Source organism: Stenella coeruleoalba (genome assembly GCF_951394435.1).
Source record: "Stenella coeruleoalba genome assembly, chromosome: 2".
NCBI lineage: Eukaryota > Metazoa > Chordata > Mammalia > Artiodactyla > Delphinidae > Stenella > Stenella coeruleoalba.
In genome coordinates, this window is record NC_137147.1 from 30,188,507 (window position 1) to 30,210,414 (window position 21,908).

General features: G+C 40.6%; 1 protein-coding gene across 20 annotated transcripts in view; it reads right to left on the reverse strand.

Moving 5' to 3' along the window:
* The window catches only part of SIPA1L1 (signal induced proliferation associated 1 like 1), a 503,209-nt gene that overhangs the window by 115,058 nt on the left and 366,243 nt on the right, over positions 1-21,908 (reverse strand). For all 20 annotated transcript variants that reach the window (XM_079911875.1, XM_079911870.1, XM_079911872.1 and 17 more), the window contains 2 exons: positions 9,835-9,965; positions 3,778-3,966 (listed from right to left, as the gene is read on the reverse strand). In XM_079911875.1, coding sequence (XP_079768001.1) covers positions 3,778-3,966; positions 9,835-9,965 — 320 coding nt within the window. The remainder of the gene's footprint in view (positions 1-3,777; positions 3,967-9,834; positions 9,966-21,908) is intronic.

Consider the following 21,908-nt stretch of genomic DNA (forward strand, 5'->3'; position numbering starts at 1 on the left):
ATCTGCAAAGAGTGGTTACTCAATTAGCATTTATTGAATTTGAAAAGTTACGCTTACTTCTGAAAGTTAAGCACAGTATATTATACTATCTATAACAGCAGCTTTCTCACAGGATGCTGATAAAGATGAAATGATACCTATAAAGGACTAATGAGTTATTATTTTATCATTATTCATGCGCAGTAAGTGCTTTACACGTGTGAACTCCTTGAAACAGAGCCTGGTATAATGACCTTTCATTTCTCTTGCACTGGGTAGATGAGATAAAGGTGTTTTTTAATGACTGATGAAGAAAAACGGCATTAATATGGCAAATTTAAAAGTAACTGAACTAGCCATATTATTTAAAAGTTGGCCTGAATAGATAATGAGATTCCTGATATTTCACAGTGTAGTGTAGAGGGCCAAAATAATTTGAGATGTGCAAAAAGAGATGAAAACTTGCAAATCTTAAAAACAAAAGGTAGTATCGTGCAAACGCGTACCCAGTGTTCAGGACTCCTAAGGGAAAGTGGCACTGCTTCTGAAAGCCTCGATCCTCTCAATCATAAAACAGGCCAATAACTGGAACCTACTGCCCACGGGTGCCATGAGGATTAAATCAGATGATGTTGGTAAAGAGCTTAGAACAGTGTGATAAGTAAACATATATATTTATCTAATGTGTTTTCATCATAAGAGATGCTCTCAATTATCTAATACGTGAAGATGTAGGACCATGATGGAAAAACTAAATCCAGAGTTGATCTAAATTTGCTGGGTCACAAACTGCTCTAAATTCTTGACAAAGTGAAATCATTGGCAGGTTATTTCATCTTCTTATTGACCTTTAGATGATAATGGAAATGGACATCAATCAATAGTGAAAAACCCAGGAAGGTATCAGGAAGGTGAATGTGAAAGCATGGGTAAGCCACAAAGCATACAATCATTTCTTAAAACTTTGGGAATTAAAATACCTACTTCAGTTCCCACATAAATATCAGTCTAGTCGAATGAAAAACAAATTTTTATATTTTTGTGAAATACTATCTTTTATAGTATATAGATATAACTTACATCTGCTCTTCTGTTCATTTCATTTTTAAATGGTAAGATGAAAAAAAAAAAAAAAAGAAAGAAAGAAAGAAAAAAGCACCAAAGATCTGAAAGGCAAAATGCCACAATATAGCAAGCAAATAGTGTTTTCTTTATTTAAATAAAACTTAAAGGGAGATGTAGAAGGTCCTTTCAGTGAGTCCAGTTTTTTGGTATTCATACTATCAATCTCTTTAAATATAAGGATGTACAAAGCATGAAATTTCAAAAAGTGATGACACAGATGGAAACTAAAAATGCTTTGCAAAGATTCAAATGCATAATGTACTGCACTTACAAGCATTTCTTTTTCAAAATCTGTATTTGTAAAGGCACTGAAATAATTAGTTTCTCACAAGGATTTCAAGGCATTAATAAAATTTCCTACCAAAAATATGACTCCCCAGACTAAACACCTAAGTACGTGTGTCCTCTGTTTTTTATCAGTATAATTCTGGGCTTTAAACGCTATGAATATATAAACGGAAAGAGAGGCCAAGTGGTGGTGTCCCTTAGTTCAGATAAAGAGCTGCTCATACAGAATAGCAGGTTTTAAACGTCTAGATTCTACTGCCTAGAATTTAGTAAAATTTCCAAAATAAAATTGGGGAGACTCACCTAGACTGCCAAATTTTAATTTTGCCGGAAGGGATTAAAGAAGATGACTAACACATATTATCGTCAATAATTTATGAAGGAAAGGATAGTTTAATATCCCCAAGAAACCCATCATTTCAGAATAATGGGCAGTTTTGTGAATTAAACAAATGTACCTTTAAGTTAACCTCATTATACTGCTCTTTCCTGTGTGGACGGGACCATATAGTGTTTATCACAGAGCAGCCCCATCTCCAACATTTTGTAAACACTAAGAGAGGGCACAAAACGTGACAGAGAGCCCATACAATGTCTACAATTGGAGCACCCATTTTTAAATTTAATATAAGTAAAACAAAGGGAAAAAGGAAGAAAATACCTCCTTTACACAAAATAATCTGTTGAATTTAGAATGTGCAGTATATGATTATATTATCAATGTCTAAATGTTGTTCTTTTCCTTGAAAAGTGTAGTAACTGAAAAGACTGAATCAGTAAAGTTGAACCTAATCATTATTTTTCTACTCTTCCTTTGTTAGAATAAATGCTCAAAATATTTATTGGAAGAACAGCACCCAAAATAGTTAAGTTTATGTATCAGTAGTCTTCTGAAGCATTCAAAGTGCTCAAATTTACATGTTATAAACATGGATACTCACAGCCTATTTGAAATATACATATGAAATAGACATTAGCTATGCTTTACAATAAGTGAGATGAATGGACAAAAGGAGCAGTGATTAGAAAAGTTACATCCAAATATTGGTTCCTAATAATATATTCCTATCAGCTGATTTAAAAGAGTGAATATTCCTTGAAACTGATTTTTTTGAACTACCATTCATTTTAATAAAATTCAAAATTTTTTCCTAATTAAAAAAATACCATCAAAATCTGTTTATAAAATGGAATTCAGTAACTGGACCAATTTTACTTTTGGAAGAATTTTTAAAAAGTGCAATGGGAAAGCTACTACCACTCACTGCCAGGACGCAATATGGCTAAAATATTCAAAGAAAGAATTAAAATAAGAGTATATAGATACAACATCTAATAAAACTAGCCCATATGCTCAAATGATTCCAAGTAGAATGTGTATACACTCTCTGGTTAGTGGATTTTCCAGATTATAGTTCTGCATTCTCTACTCTTCCGCCTCCTCTATATGGATTATCCTATCACTCATTTGTGTCTGGATCAATGGCTCCACATTAAGGTATAGGAAATATGGAAGAGAGAAAATCTTGAGCACTTTCATTTTATTACAAATTAGGACCCAGATTTTTTAAATTTTGAATTTTTTATTTAAACACCTCAGCTAAAATACATTTTTGGTGGTATTAATAGACTAAAAATTAAAGCTTTTAAGAATGGTGTGGAGTAGTGGCTCCCAGTACAGGCTTTGAACTTATTAACTGTGTGAACTTGGACTTACTACTGAACCTCTCTCTGTCTCATCTCTAAAATGGGGATAAAAATGGTATCATTCTCTTGGGGCTGGGACAATAGTTGGGATAACATATTAAGGTACTTAAAACAGAGCCTGGTGAATATGTTCATTAGTGTTAGCTACTGTTATTATTGTTATTGCTACTACTTATTCCTGGAGTATTTGAAAAATTCATTGCATTTATGGAAGATTACCAAAAGAGTTGAACATTGTTTAAGTACTGTATCAGTCAGTCCTGACAAAGAGAATTTCAACACATGAGAAATGTTCAGAGTTCAGAGTTAAGAAAAAAGAAAGTGAATAATTGAAAAGAGAAGATCCTTCACAAAAAATAGTATCAGTTTTCCCCATCAAAAAAGAATTATTCAGGGCTTCCCTGGTGGCACAGTGGTTGGGAGTCCGCCTGCCGATGCAGGGGACACGGGTTCGTGCCCCAGTCCGGGAAGATCTCACATGCCACGGAGCGGCTGGGCCCGTGAGCCATGGCCGCTGAGTCTGCGCGTCCGGAGCCTGTGCTCCGCAACGGGAGAAGCCACAGCAGTGAGAGGCCCGCGTACCGCAAAAGAAAAAAAAAGAACTATTCAGGTCTGTATTCTGGATGCCTAGTGGAAACCTGAGCAGCAAGAATGTTCTCCCCTGGAAGCCCCACTTACCCCCTGTTCGTCCAGTTTCATGAGTTGCTCTGTGACTTTGGGGGTGTTGAAGGCCAACCGCAGGCACTGGACGTTGAGCTCGGGAATCACGTGCTCCAGCACTTCCTTCAGGGGCAGTCCCCGGGCCGTCGAGTGCTTTGCCGTTGAGGGTATGGCATCCTCCAGCACTGACCCTCTCAGTGTCATGAGCTGAAAGAGAGACATGTGCTCCGGTGAGATGAGCAAATATATAAAATGCACTGAAAGCCCAGTCTGAGGTCCCCCTTAGGGAGCTGGAAATGACATTTGATTGGTTGAGCCAGTGAGGGAGAAAGGATGAGGGAAGTGATGTAAGATACTTTATATATGAAAAATGAGACCAACACTTTCAAGAAGACCCAGGTAAGTCCAACGGAACTCATAATCAAACCTTGCGAGGACATTTCCTTAAATACCAAATAGAGTGCATATTTCCCTAGAGAGCTCAGAAAGATCAAGGTCTCCATATAGCTATACAATGCCACTCACACACTCACCAGGAAATTAAGAAGGAGCTATTCCTGAGAATATCTGAAGACTAAATGCTGAGAATTTAGATGTTACACCTTTTTGAATTATAAAAGTAAGGGTGGGGGGAGAGGAAGTTTTAAATTTCATAACGTACCGTTGACTAGCTTAACCTATTCCCATCCCCAAATGCTGCTAGAACAGGACAGTGATTATAGGTAGTAGAGCGGCACCATCAACAGCATTTAAAATGACTTTTGCTTTACGCTTATGTCTTGAGATCCCTTCCATTATTATGAAATAAAAACATGAGCAAAGAATTTTCCTTAAGTAATGATGATCTGTCGAAGTAAACTAGTCTTAATTTTCAGACATTTCCATGTGGCAAAGTTGTCAGTATAATTTAAACACTGTACGGTGACCTAAAGAAAAAACCCATTAAGTCGAACGAATTTCTGTTAAGTGTGTAGGTTACAAGGCACTGTACTGCAACAGGAGCAAACGTTGAGGGCTGGGTGTGGCATGCAAGAGGCTGAGAGGTAAGAAATACCCATTCAGGAGGACATATCTACTAAGAAAAATTTAACAAGGTCAGGTTCTACAAGAGTCCAAAGGCAGAAAAGGGATCACCGTGGCTCAGGGCATAAGGAAAGGCCCTCATGGAAACGGGTGGCACTGAAAAGGGGCCTTGAAATCTAGGAAAAATTATACAAAAAGACAATGTCAGAGAGCAAAGGTGTGGAGATGAGAAAGATCGGGGTGTGAGTGGGAAAGAGCGACTGCTGTAGCTTAGCTGGATCTAAGCGAGCCCAAAGGGGCAGTGAGCGGTGAAGCTACAGGCAGGCCGGAGCCCGAGCCAAATGTACCCTGACGGGCCCGAATGTACCCTGACGGGCGTGCACCTCATCCGGCTCCAACCGGCCATATCAGAACTTGTTTGCATAGGGATGATGATGTAAGAAAATTCAGGTGGCAAATAAGATGAACTGCCGGAGGAAGCAACTACAGGTAGAGAAAACAGAAACAAACTGTAAACAGTCTTCAAGTAACAGGCAGAGGGTGTGACAGAGGATTAGCAGGGAAAATGGAAACCAAAGGAAGAATCACCAGGGAAGTAAAATCTATAACCGTGCCAACTGATGGAGAAGAGAGATGGGGGTAGGAAAAGCCAAGGTTACCAACCTCTGACTCTCAAGACAAGAAAAAGGTGCTTGGGGTATCTGCAGTCTGTTCATTTGATTAGTATCTTTTCTTTCATTTATAAATAGTTTGCTTTCAAATGACAGCTGTGTAAAAAATATCTTTTTCCTGTGACTTAATATCTAATTTGACAGAAATAATTTTTGTTTCATTTTTTAAATCACGGAAACGGCTGAGCAACTCGCGTGCTCCTGGCAACAGGAGGCTGCAAAGGCTGGACGTATTTCCAACTGAGAACCCCAGACGAGGAATGCTAATCATTGCTAATCCTGCACCACAGGAAGACAGCAACCCACCTCAAGAAAGCCAGAGCAGGGCCTCCCTGGTGGCACAGTGGTTGAGAGTCTGCCTGCCGATGCAGGGGACACGGGTTTGTGCCCCGGTCCGGGAAGATCCCACATGCCGCGGAGCGGCTGGGCCCGTGAGCCATGGCCGCTGAGCCTGTGTGTCCAGAGCCTGTGCTCCGCAACGGGAGAGGCCACAACAGTGAGAGGCCCGCGTACCGCAAAAAAAAAAAAGAAAGCCAAAGCAGAAAACCAAAAAGGAATGATTCCTTTTTATACCTGAATCACTAGTGTTACTGATATTTTTGTTAATGACTTCCAGAAACAGGAAGAGAATCCTCCTAAATCCCTGTGCACCCATGCTTAAAAGCACTCACACCACAGATTTTGTTCATAAACAAACGTCATGCTTCCAAATACATGTAAATTCCTTTTTTGTTTCTTTGTTGTGCAAAGCCTATTTCTACTGAAAGAGATTTGTTTGTATTTCTGTTCTCTTGATGCCATTTACTGAAGCAACAGCAGTGTCACTGTGGTGACTATGTTTTCTTTTTTCTCAATGGATTTATTAACAGGAGAAATCAATAGCGTGAGAAGCCCCTACAAAGGCATAAGAATTAACTCTTACTTTATTATATACTCAGTGAACTGCCTTCAATGGGAAAGAGTGAACTGCCCATCCTACAATGTGCAGCTCTGGAGCAGAACCAACATCTAGAGATATTTCTATCAAAGGACTTTCATTAGTTTATTTCTATGAAAACTCTCATAAAGATACTGTAACCGAGCAGGACCCTATGGGAGCCTTCCCGGGACAGGCCTTCCCCCATATCCTCTGCTTTAGCTCCTCTCTGAAGCACCTAGATTTGATGCAAATTTCCCGAGTTGTTTTGCAGATGTGACAACCCCCCACCAAATGGAAGAACAACTTGACTACCCTGAGTAGTTTTTCTCAGGCCTCCTGGAGCCTAAGGACTCATAATGTTAACCCCTGTGACACCACCTTGCTGCCTCACCATCAGCCAATCAGAGAATTGTGCACAAGCTGATCACCTACCCTGCGACCCACCCCCACTCCTGGCCTTTAAAAATGCTTTGCCGAAACCATTCAAGGAGCTCGAGGCTTTGTCTCCTTGCATGGGCTTAAGGTAAACCTCTCTCTGCTCCAAACTCTGACGTTTCAGTTTGTTTGTCCTCACTGTGCGTTGGACACACGAATTTGTGTTAACAATATTACAATTAAACCACACTTAAGGATTATTTCTATCGTAATGAAAAAACTTACACAAAGGCTAGTGGCGATTCATTAAATAAACATTAGAGAGGAAGGAAGGAATGAAGGGGTAGGGCTGTTTTAGGCATTAGGAATGTAGTCACGAATAACTCAGAATCCTCATGTTCCCTGAGCTTATATCTGAGTGGGAGAGTCACAAAATGAACCAAGTGGGCTTCCCTGGTGGCGCAGTGGTTGAGAGTCTGCCTGCCAATGTAGGGGACGCGGGTTCGTGCCCCCGGTCCGGGAAGATCCCACATGCCGCGGAGCGGCTGGGCCCATGAGCCATGGTCGCTGAGCCTGCGCGTCTGGAGCCTGTGCTCCGCAACGGGAGAGGCCACAACGGTGAGAGGCCCGCGTACCGCAAAAAAAAAAAAAGAAAAGAAAAGAAAAAAGAACCAAGTAAGTAAGTACGTTGCATGAGATAGTGGTTAAGTGTTCATGTAAAAAAGAAAGCCTGGAATTGGACATGAAATGAGATATGAGGGAGTAGAAATTTTAGATCCAGTGGCCAAGGAAGGCCCCTGTAACTTAAGAGTATAAGGCCAGAAGGAAAAGAGAGAGCTGCGGCCACGAGGATGCCTGGAGAGAACACTGAAGACAGAGGAATAGGGACTATCGGAGCCCTGAGACAGAGGTGTCCTGAGATTGCCCAGAGGGAAGGAGGCCAGTGTGGCTGGAAAAGACTAAGTGAGGGGGAGTTTTCGGAGATGAGGTCAAGGTCGGAAGCAGATGCGTCTGGACTCCTAGGCTAGCAAGGAGAATGACTTTTAACTGGAAGATGGGAAACCATGAAAGGATTTTGAATTGAGGAATGACAAGACGTGGATTACATTTCTAAAGGACTCCTGCTGGGCTTGAAAGGATGCAGGGCTTAAGGGCACAAGCAGGAAGAATGGTTTTTGGAGAAAGACGATGGTGGCTTGGCCCAGGCAGAGGCAGTGGGATTGGAGAAGCAGTAGAATTCTGGATACATTTTGAAGACAATTGAAGACAAAGTCAACCAGTTTTGTGGAAACACCCGATGTGGGGAGCAGGAGGAAGGAGAAGAGAGGAGTCAAAAGTGGCCTCAAGGTCTCTGGCTTGAGCAATTGTAACAACGGGGTTGTCACTGGTTAAACATTAATTTGAACATGAAAACTGGTGGTAATGTGTTTCTGAACCACGAACGACATTTGACTTGGATGTTTCAATCAAAGGGTAAGGAAGTGGCCCCATGGACCGTCAAATGGGTTGGCAGGAAAAGGACTGAACTACAGGACTAGAGAATCCTTAGGTGTGGTTTAATTGTAACTGCAGGAGGGAGGTACAGGTCGAGCATTTGAGGCTGAGGCAGGGAGAAGCAGAGGGACCACATTCACCTAGGATAGGAGTTGACCTGGAGAGAAAGGGGTGACCAGCCGTGGTGTGCTTGCAAGGCAAGCTGGAAGGGACAATCGTGGACACCAGAGACAGGATCTGAGAACGAAAGTACCGATTTAGAAAGCTTCAACGTCCGGCATGAAGAATGATAGGATAGTGGCAAGAAGAGAAATTGAAATGGATAAAAAAACATAGGAAAGGAACAGTATGATGAGGACTTAAATCAGAGTGGCCTTAGGGAAGGGGAAAGGTAAGGACAGGAAGGACAAAAACAGGTGGGAGGAGCTAAGTGTGGCTCTCAGGAATCTGGTGGCATCTGAGGAGCGACTACCGACACCCAACTTGAAAAACACAGTGTGTTCTCTGTGCTTTTCACGTGCAACAAAAGTACTGACCCTGCTTAACGATCGGCTTTGGCACAGAGAAAAAGGACCCTACAGCATGTGAGTTCTTCGTTTCTCTCGGGCCACTCGACACAACACATTAGATATTAAAGCCGTGCCTTTAAAAATCCTATTTTTAATTTCCCCAGAGTTCAAGCTGAGGAACAATTACTAAGTGAAGCCAACCCCTGCAAACTGCTTTGTATTCAATGGGGGAAATGAAGCCAAATGCCCTATTTAAACTAGTTTCAAAACCATTATTTTCTAGATACCTCAAGGGAGCATTAGGCATTAATGCATAACAACAATCCTAAAGTGATCTGGTTCAAAGAGGCAATAAATTGATAGCTGGCACAACTAAACATATGTTTAGAAAGAAAACAAAGGAAAAAAACCTCATAGTCCCAAACTTCACGAGTTTTGTTTTTTTTTTAAATGCTTTGTTGGCTATTTTATATTTCCTTTTCTTTTTTTGACCTGAATTTCATTTTAAAATAAAAACTCACATATTATGTGTACTTAGATCCCTAAAGAGCTCCAAGAACCTGTCTTACCCACAATTAGACAGCCTCTGGTTCAAAAAGCCCGCATTTTAGGCCTCCGAGAATAGGTCCAAGATGGCAAAGTGAAAATGCAAGAAGAAAAGAGTTTTCTTGGGTCACGAAATGTCCTAAGCAATAGTTTGGAAAAGTGAGTTAAGTCTTGGCTGACCCTCTCTGCCTCCTCAAGCTGGCTCGGTGCCTTCCGGCTGCCCAAGCAGGATATGTAATATCCAGTTTGGGATTCTGAGGACTCCAATTTCCTTGGGTCACACTTAATGGACATATCTTTCTGTGAATCAAAACTCCCATTCATTTATTGCATCTATCCAGAGCTAGATGGGAAGAAAGGGTCCAGATCTAACCATTATGTCCAGCCCTATCACCACCGGAATGAATGAAAGGGGTCTTTGTTTATTCTAAAGACATTTGTAACCATGAGCTATTAAATTTAATTGCTTTGCTACTGCTACTACTCTATTTTTTCCTCAATTAAATTAAGCCTCAAGTCTTTCTCATGTGCGACTTACCTCACTAGTTCTAAAAATTATTCGGTAGTTGTATGGAGATCCATTTTCTTTCGTTTCTTCAGGTTTTTCCCTTCGAATGCTCACAGCCACCGGACCAAGATTCTCATCTGCCCCAAAATAGTTCCAGTGTTCTTAGGTACAATGAGACAAAACAAAATTAGAATATTTATAGAATGCTTAAAAATGTTATATGCTGCCTGCTATGTAGATCACTCAGAAATTATACCAATAAAATGTAAACGCATTTAACAAAATCAGCATTCTTCAATGAGTTATAAAAGTAAAGACTTAGCTATGCAGGTTTAGTCTCAGAGGAGGTAAGACAACAGAGGTGGCCTGTTCAGGTGTTTACTACTCAGCAACTTACTGCTCTGCTATTTTTTTAAAAAGAAATTTATGTTTTCTCCTTATAAACAGGATATATTGTGTCAGGGCTTCTTAGCTTTCATAAAAACAACAACAACAACAAACTCCCCCCAAACCTATTGAGAACAAAGTTTGCATACGGAGGGATTTCCTGCAGATTAAAAAAGATTCCCTGGACTGGAGAGGGGTCTGTGAGTTACTGGGCAGCTTTCCTCCCATGGTGCCCAAGTAAGATGGAGTCTTAGCTTAGAGGTAAGAGCTTCAAAGTGCTCCTGGGAGGCAGAAGTTCAGACCCAGGGCTCTGGGCCTCACCAATGGTTCCCACATAGTAAGCACAAAAGACATTCCACAGAGCCACTGAACCTGGAGGGAAGTGAGGGCTGGGATAACGGGTCTCTCCTAGGCAACCAGTGTGGCCGTGTGACTAATGACGACTCAGGGGCCTCTCTCCTCAATGTCTGGCATTGCTCCAGACTCCAAACCTTGGCACAACCTTGGGGTTTGGGGGAAAGTGTCCAAATGACCGGTGTTGACTTTACCTTCCTCCTGACAAGAAGGAAGGTCACAATCAAAATTAAATTAATTTACAGAAAACGTAAAAAGTGATATTTACTCTACACCTAAATATCTACTTTTTAAAAAAAATTAAAATCGTTGATACAGACATGATACGTTTACAGATGAGAAAGCGAATAAAACAAATATATGAAAAGCCAGAACAGATAACTTACTGTTCGAACCTCCAAAACACTTTCTTTACATTGTCCTATTTCATTTACATGTGACATGGTTAAATGACTGAGTTGTGACATGGTAGGTTATTCTCATACAAAATGCATCAATATTTGAAAATCCATGTTATTCTCATACAAAACATGTATTTGAAAATCCATGAGAATAATAAGAAACAACAGCATAAAATATCTAATCATGTCATTTTAAAATTTAGGTAATAACGTATGAAAATGCTTTGCAAGTACTAAAGAACAATTATAAAAGATGTACTCATTAATATCACGGGCGCTCTAAGAATATTATAATCCATGGAAATTCAAAATAAGGGAAACACAATGGGAATACAAGCAACAAACATCTCATATATGGACAGCTGAGAAACAACCCAATAAACATCACAAAATTCATGTACAAACACTTACGTACGCCCTCAAAGCATAGCACGTGAGAATCACACTCAGAGGTTATTTACTCTTACTTTGCACATAATTTTAATAAGTGTGGTTGTCTGATTTTCAAGCCCACAGCTTGATTTCAGAGGTGTGATAATTCCAGGTGTTGACAAAGTCCAGGGTGTAGGGCTGATAGAGATTTTCATGCAGACAGCAATGGGACAGAACAACTGACAACAAGGAAGAAAACAGAAAGGGAGGAGACAGAAATAGTATAAAAACGCGGACAAGAACTGAAAGAGAAACGACAGCAGTCTGGGGCCATTCACTGAAGGAGCGAAGAGCTTAACAAACTTCAATAACGTCAGAGCATATTTTAACCCGGCAGCAGAGAACACCAGTGAATGTGTCAAAGATGAGCGTCTCATTCATTATATCCTGTTCCTTGCACTTCATGGACTCTACTGAAACCTGACTCTCCAGAAACTCCTCAAACACCCCCCACCACAAACCTCAGGAAGGGCAGGTGAGACTGCTATTCTCTGCTGCTGGAGAAATTCACCAAGACGGGGGTCGCTCTCAATTACTGCCAATAACCTCAACTCATCCTCAAGCTGTCCCTGGTCTGCTCTTGCTCTCCTTCTCCAGAGAAGAGGTCTCAAATATTCTCTGTTCTCCCTCAAACTCCCCCCATTTACCTTCTCTCAATCTTAGCAGATAATGCTGTCTACATCACAGAGAAGATAAAGAGCCATTTCAGAAGCAACTGTCCTCACTTTCCACCATCACACACACTTACCTGGGTCCAGACTTTTGCTTCCTTTCCTTTACAATCTAAAAGCCAATCTCCCCCGAGATTCTGGTCTCCACTCATTCCACCTTCCCAGGGACACTGATGCCTGGTCACCCGCCCTGTATCTTCAACTTCCCCTCTCTGCCTGCTCATTCCCATCATCATTCAATCAGGCTCGAGTTTCCTTCATCTTTAACCATAACACTTACCCTCAATTCCTTATCCACCTCCAGGTTACCTCCTTTTTCTTTCCTTCCACTGGAAACTTCTTGAAAGAGATGCCTAATTCTTCACTTTAGGATTCCTATCATCTGACGCCACTGCACAGTCACCAATGTCAGCCTTAAAGTTAAAACAAATGGAAACTTTTGGCCCTCATCCTGCTCAAATTCACCACAACAACTCGCCAATGGCACAGTTGGCCATTTCATTTGTTTTCTAGAAACACTCATCCTGGCTTCTCAGACACCACACTCTCCTGATTTTCCTTCCACCACTCTGGCTCTTCTTACTCAGTTTCCCTTCCTCTTCCCATCTGGAATCTTCCATCCACTCTCAGAACTTCCACTGCCATCTCAATGCTGATGACTCTCAAGAGTCCACCTGCCCGCTCTAGATGTCTGTGAGCCCTGGATCTTTACATCTACCTAACGGAACTCACTGTTTCTTTGTCCCATGGCACCAGGAAAAGTGAACCCATCACCTTCCATACAAACCTATACAGCTCTCCCTGCAACCCCAATTTCGGCAACTGCTACCACATTCCTCTAGTTGCTCATGCCAGACCCAATGTCATGCCTCGTGAATTCTAGTTCCTAAATAGTTCTCAAATCCATCTCCTTTTCCTCCGTCTCACTGCCACTGATTTACCCTCATCATCATTTGCCTGGATGTTTGTGAGTCTTCTGATTGATTGGCTTTTCCTGATTGGCTTCTAAGATGCAAACTTGACCATCACTATTAAGTTTAAAACCCTCCTCTGGTTTCCCACCTGTCCTTGGATACTTCTCGTGGCTTCCCAAAGGCTCTCACAGCCTGTCACCAGCCTATCACTCCAGTTTCAACTTGGACATTTCCATCATCCTTCTGAACTCTGAGAACCAATCATACTGAACTTCTCAACTCACTGTGCCCCTTCTCACCCGAGACACCCTACCTGAACATTCTTCCCACAACTCCTCTTTATTTGACTAAGTCCTCTCATCCTTCAGGTCGCATCTGAAATATTATTTAGACATCCTCTCAAAGAGTGATTGAACACTGGAGCAAAATGAAAGTGTGTACTTTGTATAGTAACAATAATACTTTAAGAATTCATGGGCTTCCCTGGTGGCACAGTGGTTAAGAATCCACCTGCCAATGCAGGGGACACGGGTTCGAGCCCTGGTCTGGGAAGATCCCACATGCCGCGGAGCAACTAATCCCGTGAGCCACAATTACTGAGCCTGCGTGCCACAACTACTGAGCCTGAGCTCTAGAGCCCACGAGCCACAACTACTGAGCCGGTGTGCCTACAGCCCGTGCTCCACAACAAGAGAAGCCACCACAATGAGAAGCCCGCACACAGCAATGAAGAGTAGCCCCTGCTCGCCACAACTAGAGAAAGCCCGCACACAGCAATGAAGACCCAACGCAGCCAAAAATAAATAAATTAATTAATTAAAAAAAAAGAATTCATAAAAATACAGATTAGGGAAACCAAATATTTAATATATTTCAACTACAAAAATTTAGAAATGTTACAAAAGAAAAATGTAAATTTATAAAAATACAAATATTAAACACCATCATTTGAGTATAAATTGGCAGATAAAATAATAGCGTATTTTAAAAAGAAACTAAATCCTACATAAAAATGAAGAATATTGATTTAAAAATGAAAAAAAAATTAAAGATCATTTAAACTTTTTTGTGTGTGTCGTCCTCAACACCTGGCTATATTTCTGTGCGATTTTTTCAAAGCTACTGAAGAAGTACATTTCTGAGTTGGGGGAATGCTGATGAGATCATTATAAACTAACTTCTAACACCTTCTTCAGACTCTATGTTCATACAAACCCATCTCTGATTTGATAACTCCAGGAAGATCTTTTAAAAACTTATTCGTGTGTTTGTGCAGAAACATCAATCTTTTTTTACTGAAAAAGAGCTCTAGCTATTATTTCCAAGAAAGCATTTCCATTTGATCTTTATTTCAGTTTCGTCAGTAGAGATGGAGATTCTGGTCTGGCTTCCTGTGTTAAATTCACTAATATCATGTTCAGACTCTACTTGTTCAAAAAGTCTTTCAACTTGAGTAAGAATTATTCTTACAATAAAAGCCTTGCTTTTTGGTCCACCATCCATTTTTCTGCTTCTGAGGATTACAGAAGTATAGACAAAAATCCTTTCTACACGAACACAACTTTCTCAGTTCAAAATCCGAATGCAATGTATAATTCGCCAATAGAGGAGTCTGGTTCAGCAAATTACCTTAAATAGAATTTTTGAGTCTTTAAACTTTGATCTCAAGACACATGACTTTTTTTTTTTTTAAACTTAAAACCCAGCCTTTTAGGGATATCCTGTGTCCAGTCCTTCTGGCCACTCTTGCCGCTGCCTGTCCTTCAAGTTCACTGGACTGCGGTACTTTCCTCTTGGGACCACAGGCTTAGGGCAGCACTTCTGTACTTGCTCCCCTCTGCAGCATGTTTTATTTCTTCCTACCAGCCATATACCTCCGCCTTTTGCTGGCGGTGCAATCCATCAACTGCAGAGAGCTCTTCCAGCCATACCCACAATCCGCTTTGTCTTTTTGGGGGTGGCGGGACAGAAGGGAGAGAAGGGGTACAAGGACAGGGGAGATGCAGATGATAAGTGTTAAAGAAAGGCCAGGAAGCCTTTGATGATGAAAGTCAGAGGGAGGAAAGGGAAAGGAAAGAGGAGTTGGAGACTCAAGCAGGGTGGTTAAATCTGCTGATGGATGAACTGAAATACAGGGATTACACCACCAAAAATAATGATATTTTTGTGCCAGCCTACTGGAATGCCAAAAACCAGTATTGCAATCACCCCATTAGAATGATATAATGCAGCAAAGTGAGGAACTCTGCCAAGCACTCTAATACGCACATCAACCATGAAAATACAGGCTTTGCCTTCTTTTTCACAGATGTGGCAAATATGATTTAGACAGAATAAGTCACTTCCCAGCCACAACTAGTAAACAGCAACACCAGAACTCAAACATATTATTTTAAGTACCAATTCCAAAGCTCATTTTCTTAGCCATTACATCTAACATTATCTTCCCAAACGTTTCTAAAACTGTATTGTGAATAAAAACTAGTTAAATAAAATGTGATGCCTAAAGGGATTAACTAGCCAGATGACACAGAAAGCTTTACTCCTTGATGTGCTAAATTGCCAATGGGTCACTGTGGGGTTTTTTCTGTTTGTTTGTTTTTTAATAAATTTATTTATTTATTTTGGCTGCATTGGGTCTTCATTGCTGCACGCAGGCTTTCTCTAGTTGCGGCGAGCGGGGGCTACTCTTCGTTGAGGTGCACAGGCTTCTCATTGCAGTGGCTTCTCTTGTTGTGGAGCACGGGCTCTAGGCACATGGGCTTCAGTAGTTGTGGCTCGTGGGCTCTAGAGTGCAGGCTCGGTAGTTGTGGCGCACGGGCTTAGCTGCTCCACAGCAATGTAATGTGGGATCTCCCCGGACCAGGGCTCGAACCCGTGTCCCCTGCATTGGCAGGTGGATTCTTAACCACTGCGCCACCAGGGAAGCCCTTGTCACCGGGTTTAAAGGGACCAATATTCATGTTTTATCCTTACATGCCTGATTCTCCGCTGCCTTCATTTCTCATTTTTAGCACCTAAACAAATTTTCAGCCTGAAGTTTTCTTATTAGTTCTAGTTCTTGAGTTTTAACAAGGATGGTACGAAGAGCACCAATGCCTAGTTCTGCTATCACTAGAACATTCCACACAAATAGCCATATTTCTGGCTGACATAGTCACAATAATAAATAATAAAATTTTCACATTTTTACAGAGGGGACATAGTAAATAGTTCAAAGCCCCAAGTAATTAGATCAAGTACAGTCACATCACCCAGTTTCAAGCTGCGGATAAGCATGTGTGCAAAAAGGCAAAAAAAAGTTAAAAGCCTGGCATTTTAATTGTAAGGAAAGGAAAATAAAATCACAAAAAAGCGGCAACAGCATATTCTGCTTTAAAAATGAAAACACAGGTTTGCCAAAGTGGAGGTAATAAGGATCCAACTGTTTAAATGGCTCTTTCCGAGGACTTCCCTGGCGGCAGGGGTTACAAATCTGCCTGCCAATGCAGGGGACATGGGTTCGAGCCCTGGTCCGGGAAGATCTCACATGCTGCGGAGCAAGTAAGCCCGTGTTTCACAACTACTGAGCCTGCGCGCCACAGCTACTGGGCCCGCGTGCCACAACTACTGAAGCCTGCGCGCCTAGAGCCCGTGCTCCGCAACAAGAGAAGCCACCGCAATGAGAAGCCCGTGCATCGCAATGAAGAGTAGCCCCCGCTGGCCACAACTAGAGAAAGCCCGCGTGCAGCAACAAAGACCCAAGGCAGCCAAAAATAAATTAAATTTTAAAAGTTTTTAAAAATTTAAATGAATGAATGAATGAATGGCTCTTTCCAAGAAGAGCACTACTCAGAGGTTCTGTCTCTGGTCCCCAAAGGGCTCATCCTAATTATAAGGGTGGAGGTTCCGTGAGAACGAAATAGCCTAGGACTTCGCATCATAATCAAAAGCAGGTCAGAGTAATGGATGGGGACATTTACACAGGACTGGCCACAGGCCAGAATTCTGTCCCAAAGCACTCCACTAAGCTTATAATTATGGTTGCATAAGAGTAATTGCCACATTTACAAAGTGCACAGTACTCTGAAGTTCCAATTCATCCTTCCATAGGTAACTCTTAAAAGGTAAGTTGGTCTATTTGCCAAAATTACATGAAGTTGTTAGGCTTAAAGTCTCACGTGACTAAGCAGCCCCCAGTAGCCCCCTAACTTGCCAATAAAAAGTAGACTAAGACCGACATTAATAAATTGCATACAAATGGTTAAAGAAAAACAGTACAAAGAAAGCGCTAATTGAAACAAAGGGAAAATAAAAAGTATCAGTGTCAAAACAGGAGATTTTTAATTGGCCATTGTCTATGACAAATAGCCAATAATTATATTTTAAAAAATTCAATCTCATGAGTGATCGAAGAAATGAAAATGTTTTGGACCTATAATAAATGGTCTAAAATAAAAACTGTAAATATTTAAAGTAGTCAAGAAAATATTAAACACTATACAGTCTTAAAATATCAATTGGACCTTCCTGGTTTAAGCTTTCTTAAGAAAAATTTGGCAATAAAATTCAAGGTTCCTATAAAGTTCACACCAGGGCTTTACCTTACGTAAATAATTGGACATGTGGAAAAAAAGTTACATAACAAGATCATTTATGTAAGGTCAAGGTTTTTAAACTTGTCTATGGATAGAAATTAGGGGGTCCATGAACTTGAATGAAAAAATTATACCTTTATTTTCACTAACTTCTAAATGAAACGTAGCATTTGTTAGTTGTAAATGAGCCAGCCAACTACAGTAATATTAGCTGTACATGTGACTTTGATGCCAATAGAAATCATACATTTTCATATCACATTACAGTTGCTGCAGACATATCAAAATATCAGTTATGCTCATCACAACTTTGAAATTATGGTAGTTATCAGATCTGATGCTACATCTTTTTGTTAATGCAATAAGAAGCATCTATATAGTATGTCACAAAAATTTTAACACTCTTGCAATTGTATTTTAATATGCTTGGTTTGCTTTGTACGTTTATTTTATGCACTTAAAAACATTATTCTAAGGAGAGGCCATAGATTTCACCAAACTGCCAAAGGGGTCAATGGGGGAAAAACAAACAAACAAACAATCAAAAGACACTTAGGAAGATCTAATGTAAGAATGATTTATAATAAGAAACTGGAACGCCTGAATATAGAACAGCTGGAAAACTTGAAATAAATGATGGCATAGCCAATTATGGAACCATGAAAAAATACATAAAACTATATTTAATGATCCTTATTTTACTTAAGAAATGAATATGTGTTAAAAAAAGATGAGAAATAAAATCAGTAGTAATCACATGATTAATTGGCTATAGTTGCTAATTTTTCTGTAATGAATATGTGACTTTTACAATAGGAAGATTTTTATAAGTATAAAAAATGTATTTGGTTTGCAAATGGTCAAAGAGTATATAAAGCATAGTTTACAAGGTTGCATATTAATGTAACTCTTTAAGTTTAATGTTAGTTACAAATGCCAGCTCAGGAAAAAAAAAAATTAACATCCAAATGAAAGAGATTATAATGAAACACCTGTCTCTAACTCAATGTCTTTATATTTAAAAAAATCTTCTGTATCTCCTTACTAGGGATATTGCAGCAAGATGTCTGTGTAAAATGCTTCTGAAGGGTTTGAAAGGAAGTCCCTCAGAAACAGTCAGAAATTCAGTCAAGGCCAAAGTCACTGCCACTCATGAGGGTGAAGCCCATGCAATGTGTCTCAAAAACTCGGCACAGCCCACACACTTGTGTCGATAGGGGTTGCTGAGGTTGCTTCTGCTGATGCTTCTCCATCACTGAATGCTTCTACTTGACTCGAATGCAGTTAGGGAGGTCTCTCCTCTTGCTGCCCTGAAGTTCAGATGCATGACCTCCCCGTACACAGCAGGGAACTCCAAGAGAAGAGAAGCAAAGCAAGTGGTACAATAAAGCAAGTATGTTTTGAGCATCTAATTTTGGTGGCTCACTGGTGTCTGAAGTTAATAATGAGGTGTGCATTTGAAAAATAGGTGGCAGGATTTATTGTATGTTAACTTGTACTGAAATAACAGATCTAAAGGGCCCTTATGTCCTCGAAACTGCAAAACAAAGAGCATAGAAATTCTTTGGGTATAGGAATTAGTAAGCATGGCATTCGCCTTGAGGCATGTTAACACACAAAGTTGAGGAAGCATTCCCATTTTCATGTGGATGGTTCATGTCAGCTGCTGTTATCGACTGTACCTGAAGGTTTTTGTTTTTTACATTTTATCTTGACCGCTTTTGGACTTACAGAGAAGTTGCAAATATAGTACAAAGCATTTCAATACATATATCCTTAACCCAGTCTTCCCCAATGTTAACATCTTATGTAACTACATATAGTACAGTCGTCATTAATCAGAATCAGTAAATTAACATTTACTAAAGATCTTACTCAAATTTCACTAGTTTTTCCACTATGTCCTTTTTCACTCTGAAATCTCATTCATTATCCCATGTTGTACTTAATTGTTATTATTTCTCCTTAGTCTCCTGCAGTCTGTTACAGTTCCTCAGTCTGTAACAGTCTTTCATGACCGTGACACCTCTGAACAGTATTTATCACTCAATTTGGGTTTGTCCGGTGGTTTCACATGATTGGACTAACGTATGCATTTTGCGCAAGAGAACCACAGAAATGATGTAACCTCAGTGCATCATTTCATGGAGTTCATGAAAGAAACCTGATTCATTCCATTAAGGTGGCACGTGACAGGTTTCTTCCCTGAAAAGTTACTATTTTTCTCCTCGTGGTTTACAAGTATCTTTGGGGAGATACTTTGAGATTATGTAAATCCTGCTTCTTCTCCTGTTTCTCCTCAAACTGTCATCCACTGACTTTAGCATCTATCATTTGTGTCTAAGAAGGTTTACAACAGTAAAAATCAGTCTCCATAATTGTGTTTTGGGTCTATGGGGATCGACTGGTGGTCGTGGTTAATTTCCACAAAACCACCATGACCACACACAGACTTATCTGTGGTCTCATTTTCTGAAAAGAGAGGAAAAGGAACTGTAACATACTATTTGGCGCCCAGAGTATAACACAAGGTCATGTACACAGTGGGCCCTCCCTGCCTCTACCTGATGCTATATATAAATATAAGATACACTGGCTCCTCAACGCAATAAATTTTATAACTTGCATCAGGACCAAACATTCATTCAGTTGGGAAACGTTTGCTGAGCCTGCCTAACCTGTGGTCCTTGCCTTCAAGGAATGCTTAGACTGGTTATGAACCAGGACGCCATAGAAAGCCCTGGGCAGAGACCAGGGCATAGGGTGACTTGGAACAGTGGTGGGAAAGCACTTGCATCTTTGAGAAGGAGCAGGTTATTCAGAATCCCAGGAGACACAGGGAGAACAACCCACTCTGATGCACGGGCGGGAGGAAAGGCAGGAGGGGAGCGCAATAAAGCCCTCCCGACTCCGGCGCCCATGTGGGTTTCTATCTGCACCGGGTTCACTACCCTCTCAGTCTACACACTCCCCCCTGTTAGGGGGTCTCACTACTTTTCCAGTGCTAGCCCTCACTTCCCCCATGTAATGTGAGGCCAGCTAGGGAAAGAGACCCACAGCGCTGCAGGGGAAGCTTGCCACCTATACCAATTCTCCTTGGCCTTTGTTCATAAACGTGGCAAAGATTACTGGACAACTAAGGAAAACCGACAGCATGAAAGACAAACAGAAAATACAACTCAGAAGACACAGATCACTTAAGGGAAAGAAACTAGAAAAAAAATTATTTGCTTTTGTTCTGCCTCTGAGCACTGTAGCTGGCATGGAGTAGATGCTTAATAAACATTATGTCATGAACAAATAAATAAATGTATGAATGTGCAGTTGTTAATTCTTAAAACTACTTAAAAAATATGAAGGGCACTCATTAATAGTAAATTGGATAATAAATTTTTGAGTAAGAAAAGATTCAGAAACGTATAAAAACTGCTATATATAAATAGGTAAACAAGAAGTACCTACTGTAGAGCACAGGGAACTATGCTCAATATCTTGTAATAACATATAATGGAAAAGAATCTGAAAAAGTATCAATCTTTCTATATGTATGTATAACTGAATCATTTTGCTGTACACCTGAAACTAACACAACATTGTAAATTAACTGTACTTTAACTAAAAAAAAAGAAAAGATAGAGAAGATTACAAATCAAACTATTAGAATTAGGAGAGGGATTACTTTCTCCAACTCTGCATTATTAATTTTCACAGTAAGCATGTATATACTTTTGTTTGATTTGTTTACTGTCTGCTTCCCTCCACCAGAATGTAAGCTCATGAAGGTGCTCTATTTTTTTTAGATTTTTCTTTTCTTTTTTTTTCACCTTTATTGGAGTATAATTGCTTTACAGTGGTGTGTTAGTTTCTGCTTTATAACAAAGTGAATCCGTTATACATATACATATGTTCCCATATCTCTTCCCTCTTGCGTCTCCCTCCCTCCCACCCTCCCTATCCCACCCCTCCAGGCAGTCACAAAGCAAGGTGCTTCGTTTTACTTCTCACTCCAAGTGTCCAAAATCGTGCCGAGCATGATGAAGGCGCTCATGCACCTGTGGCAGCCACAGAGGCGCAACACTTAACACCTCTCCTTCCAGAAAGGGCTCACAACCCATTCAGCCACAAGAAATGCAATTAGCTGAAAGTCTCTGGCTGTAGCATCTCTGGATCTTCCACAGTTTTCCAGTCCAGCCACACTCTTCTTGGGCAGCCCAGGACTGAGCATGCCAGGGGTGAGGGGGCCTGGCTGTTACTGCCCAACAAATGACTTCTCTAATGCTCTTTCTCGTTCCATGGCATTGGCTGAGACTTTGCCAGATGTGCACGGTGGGCTGAGGCTCCCCCTGCCCACTTTTGCTTCTTTTCCCT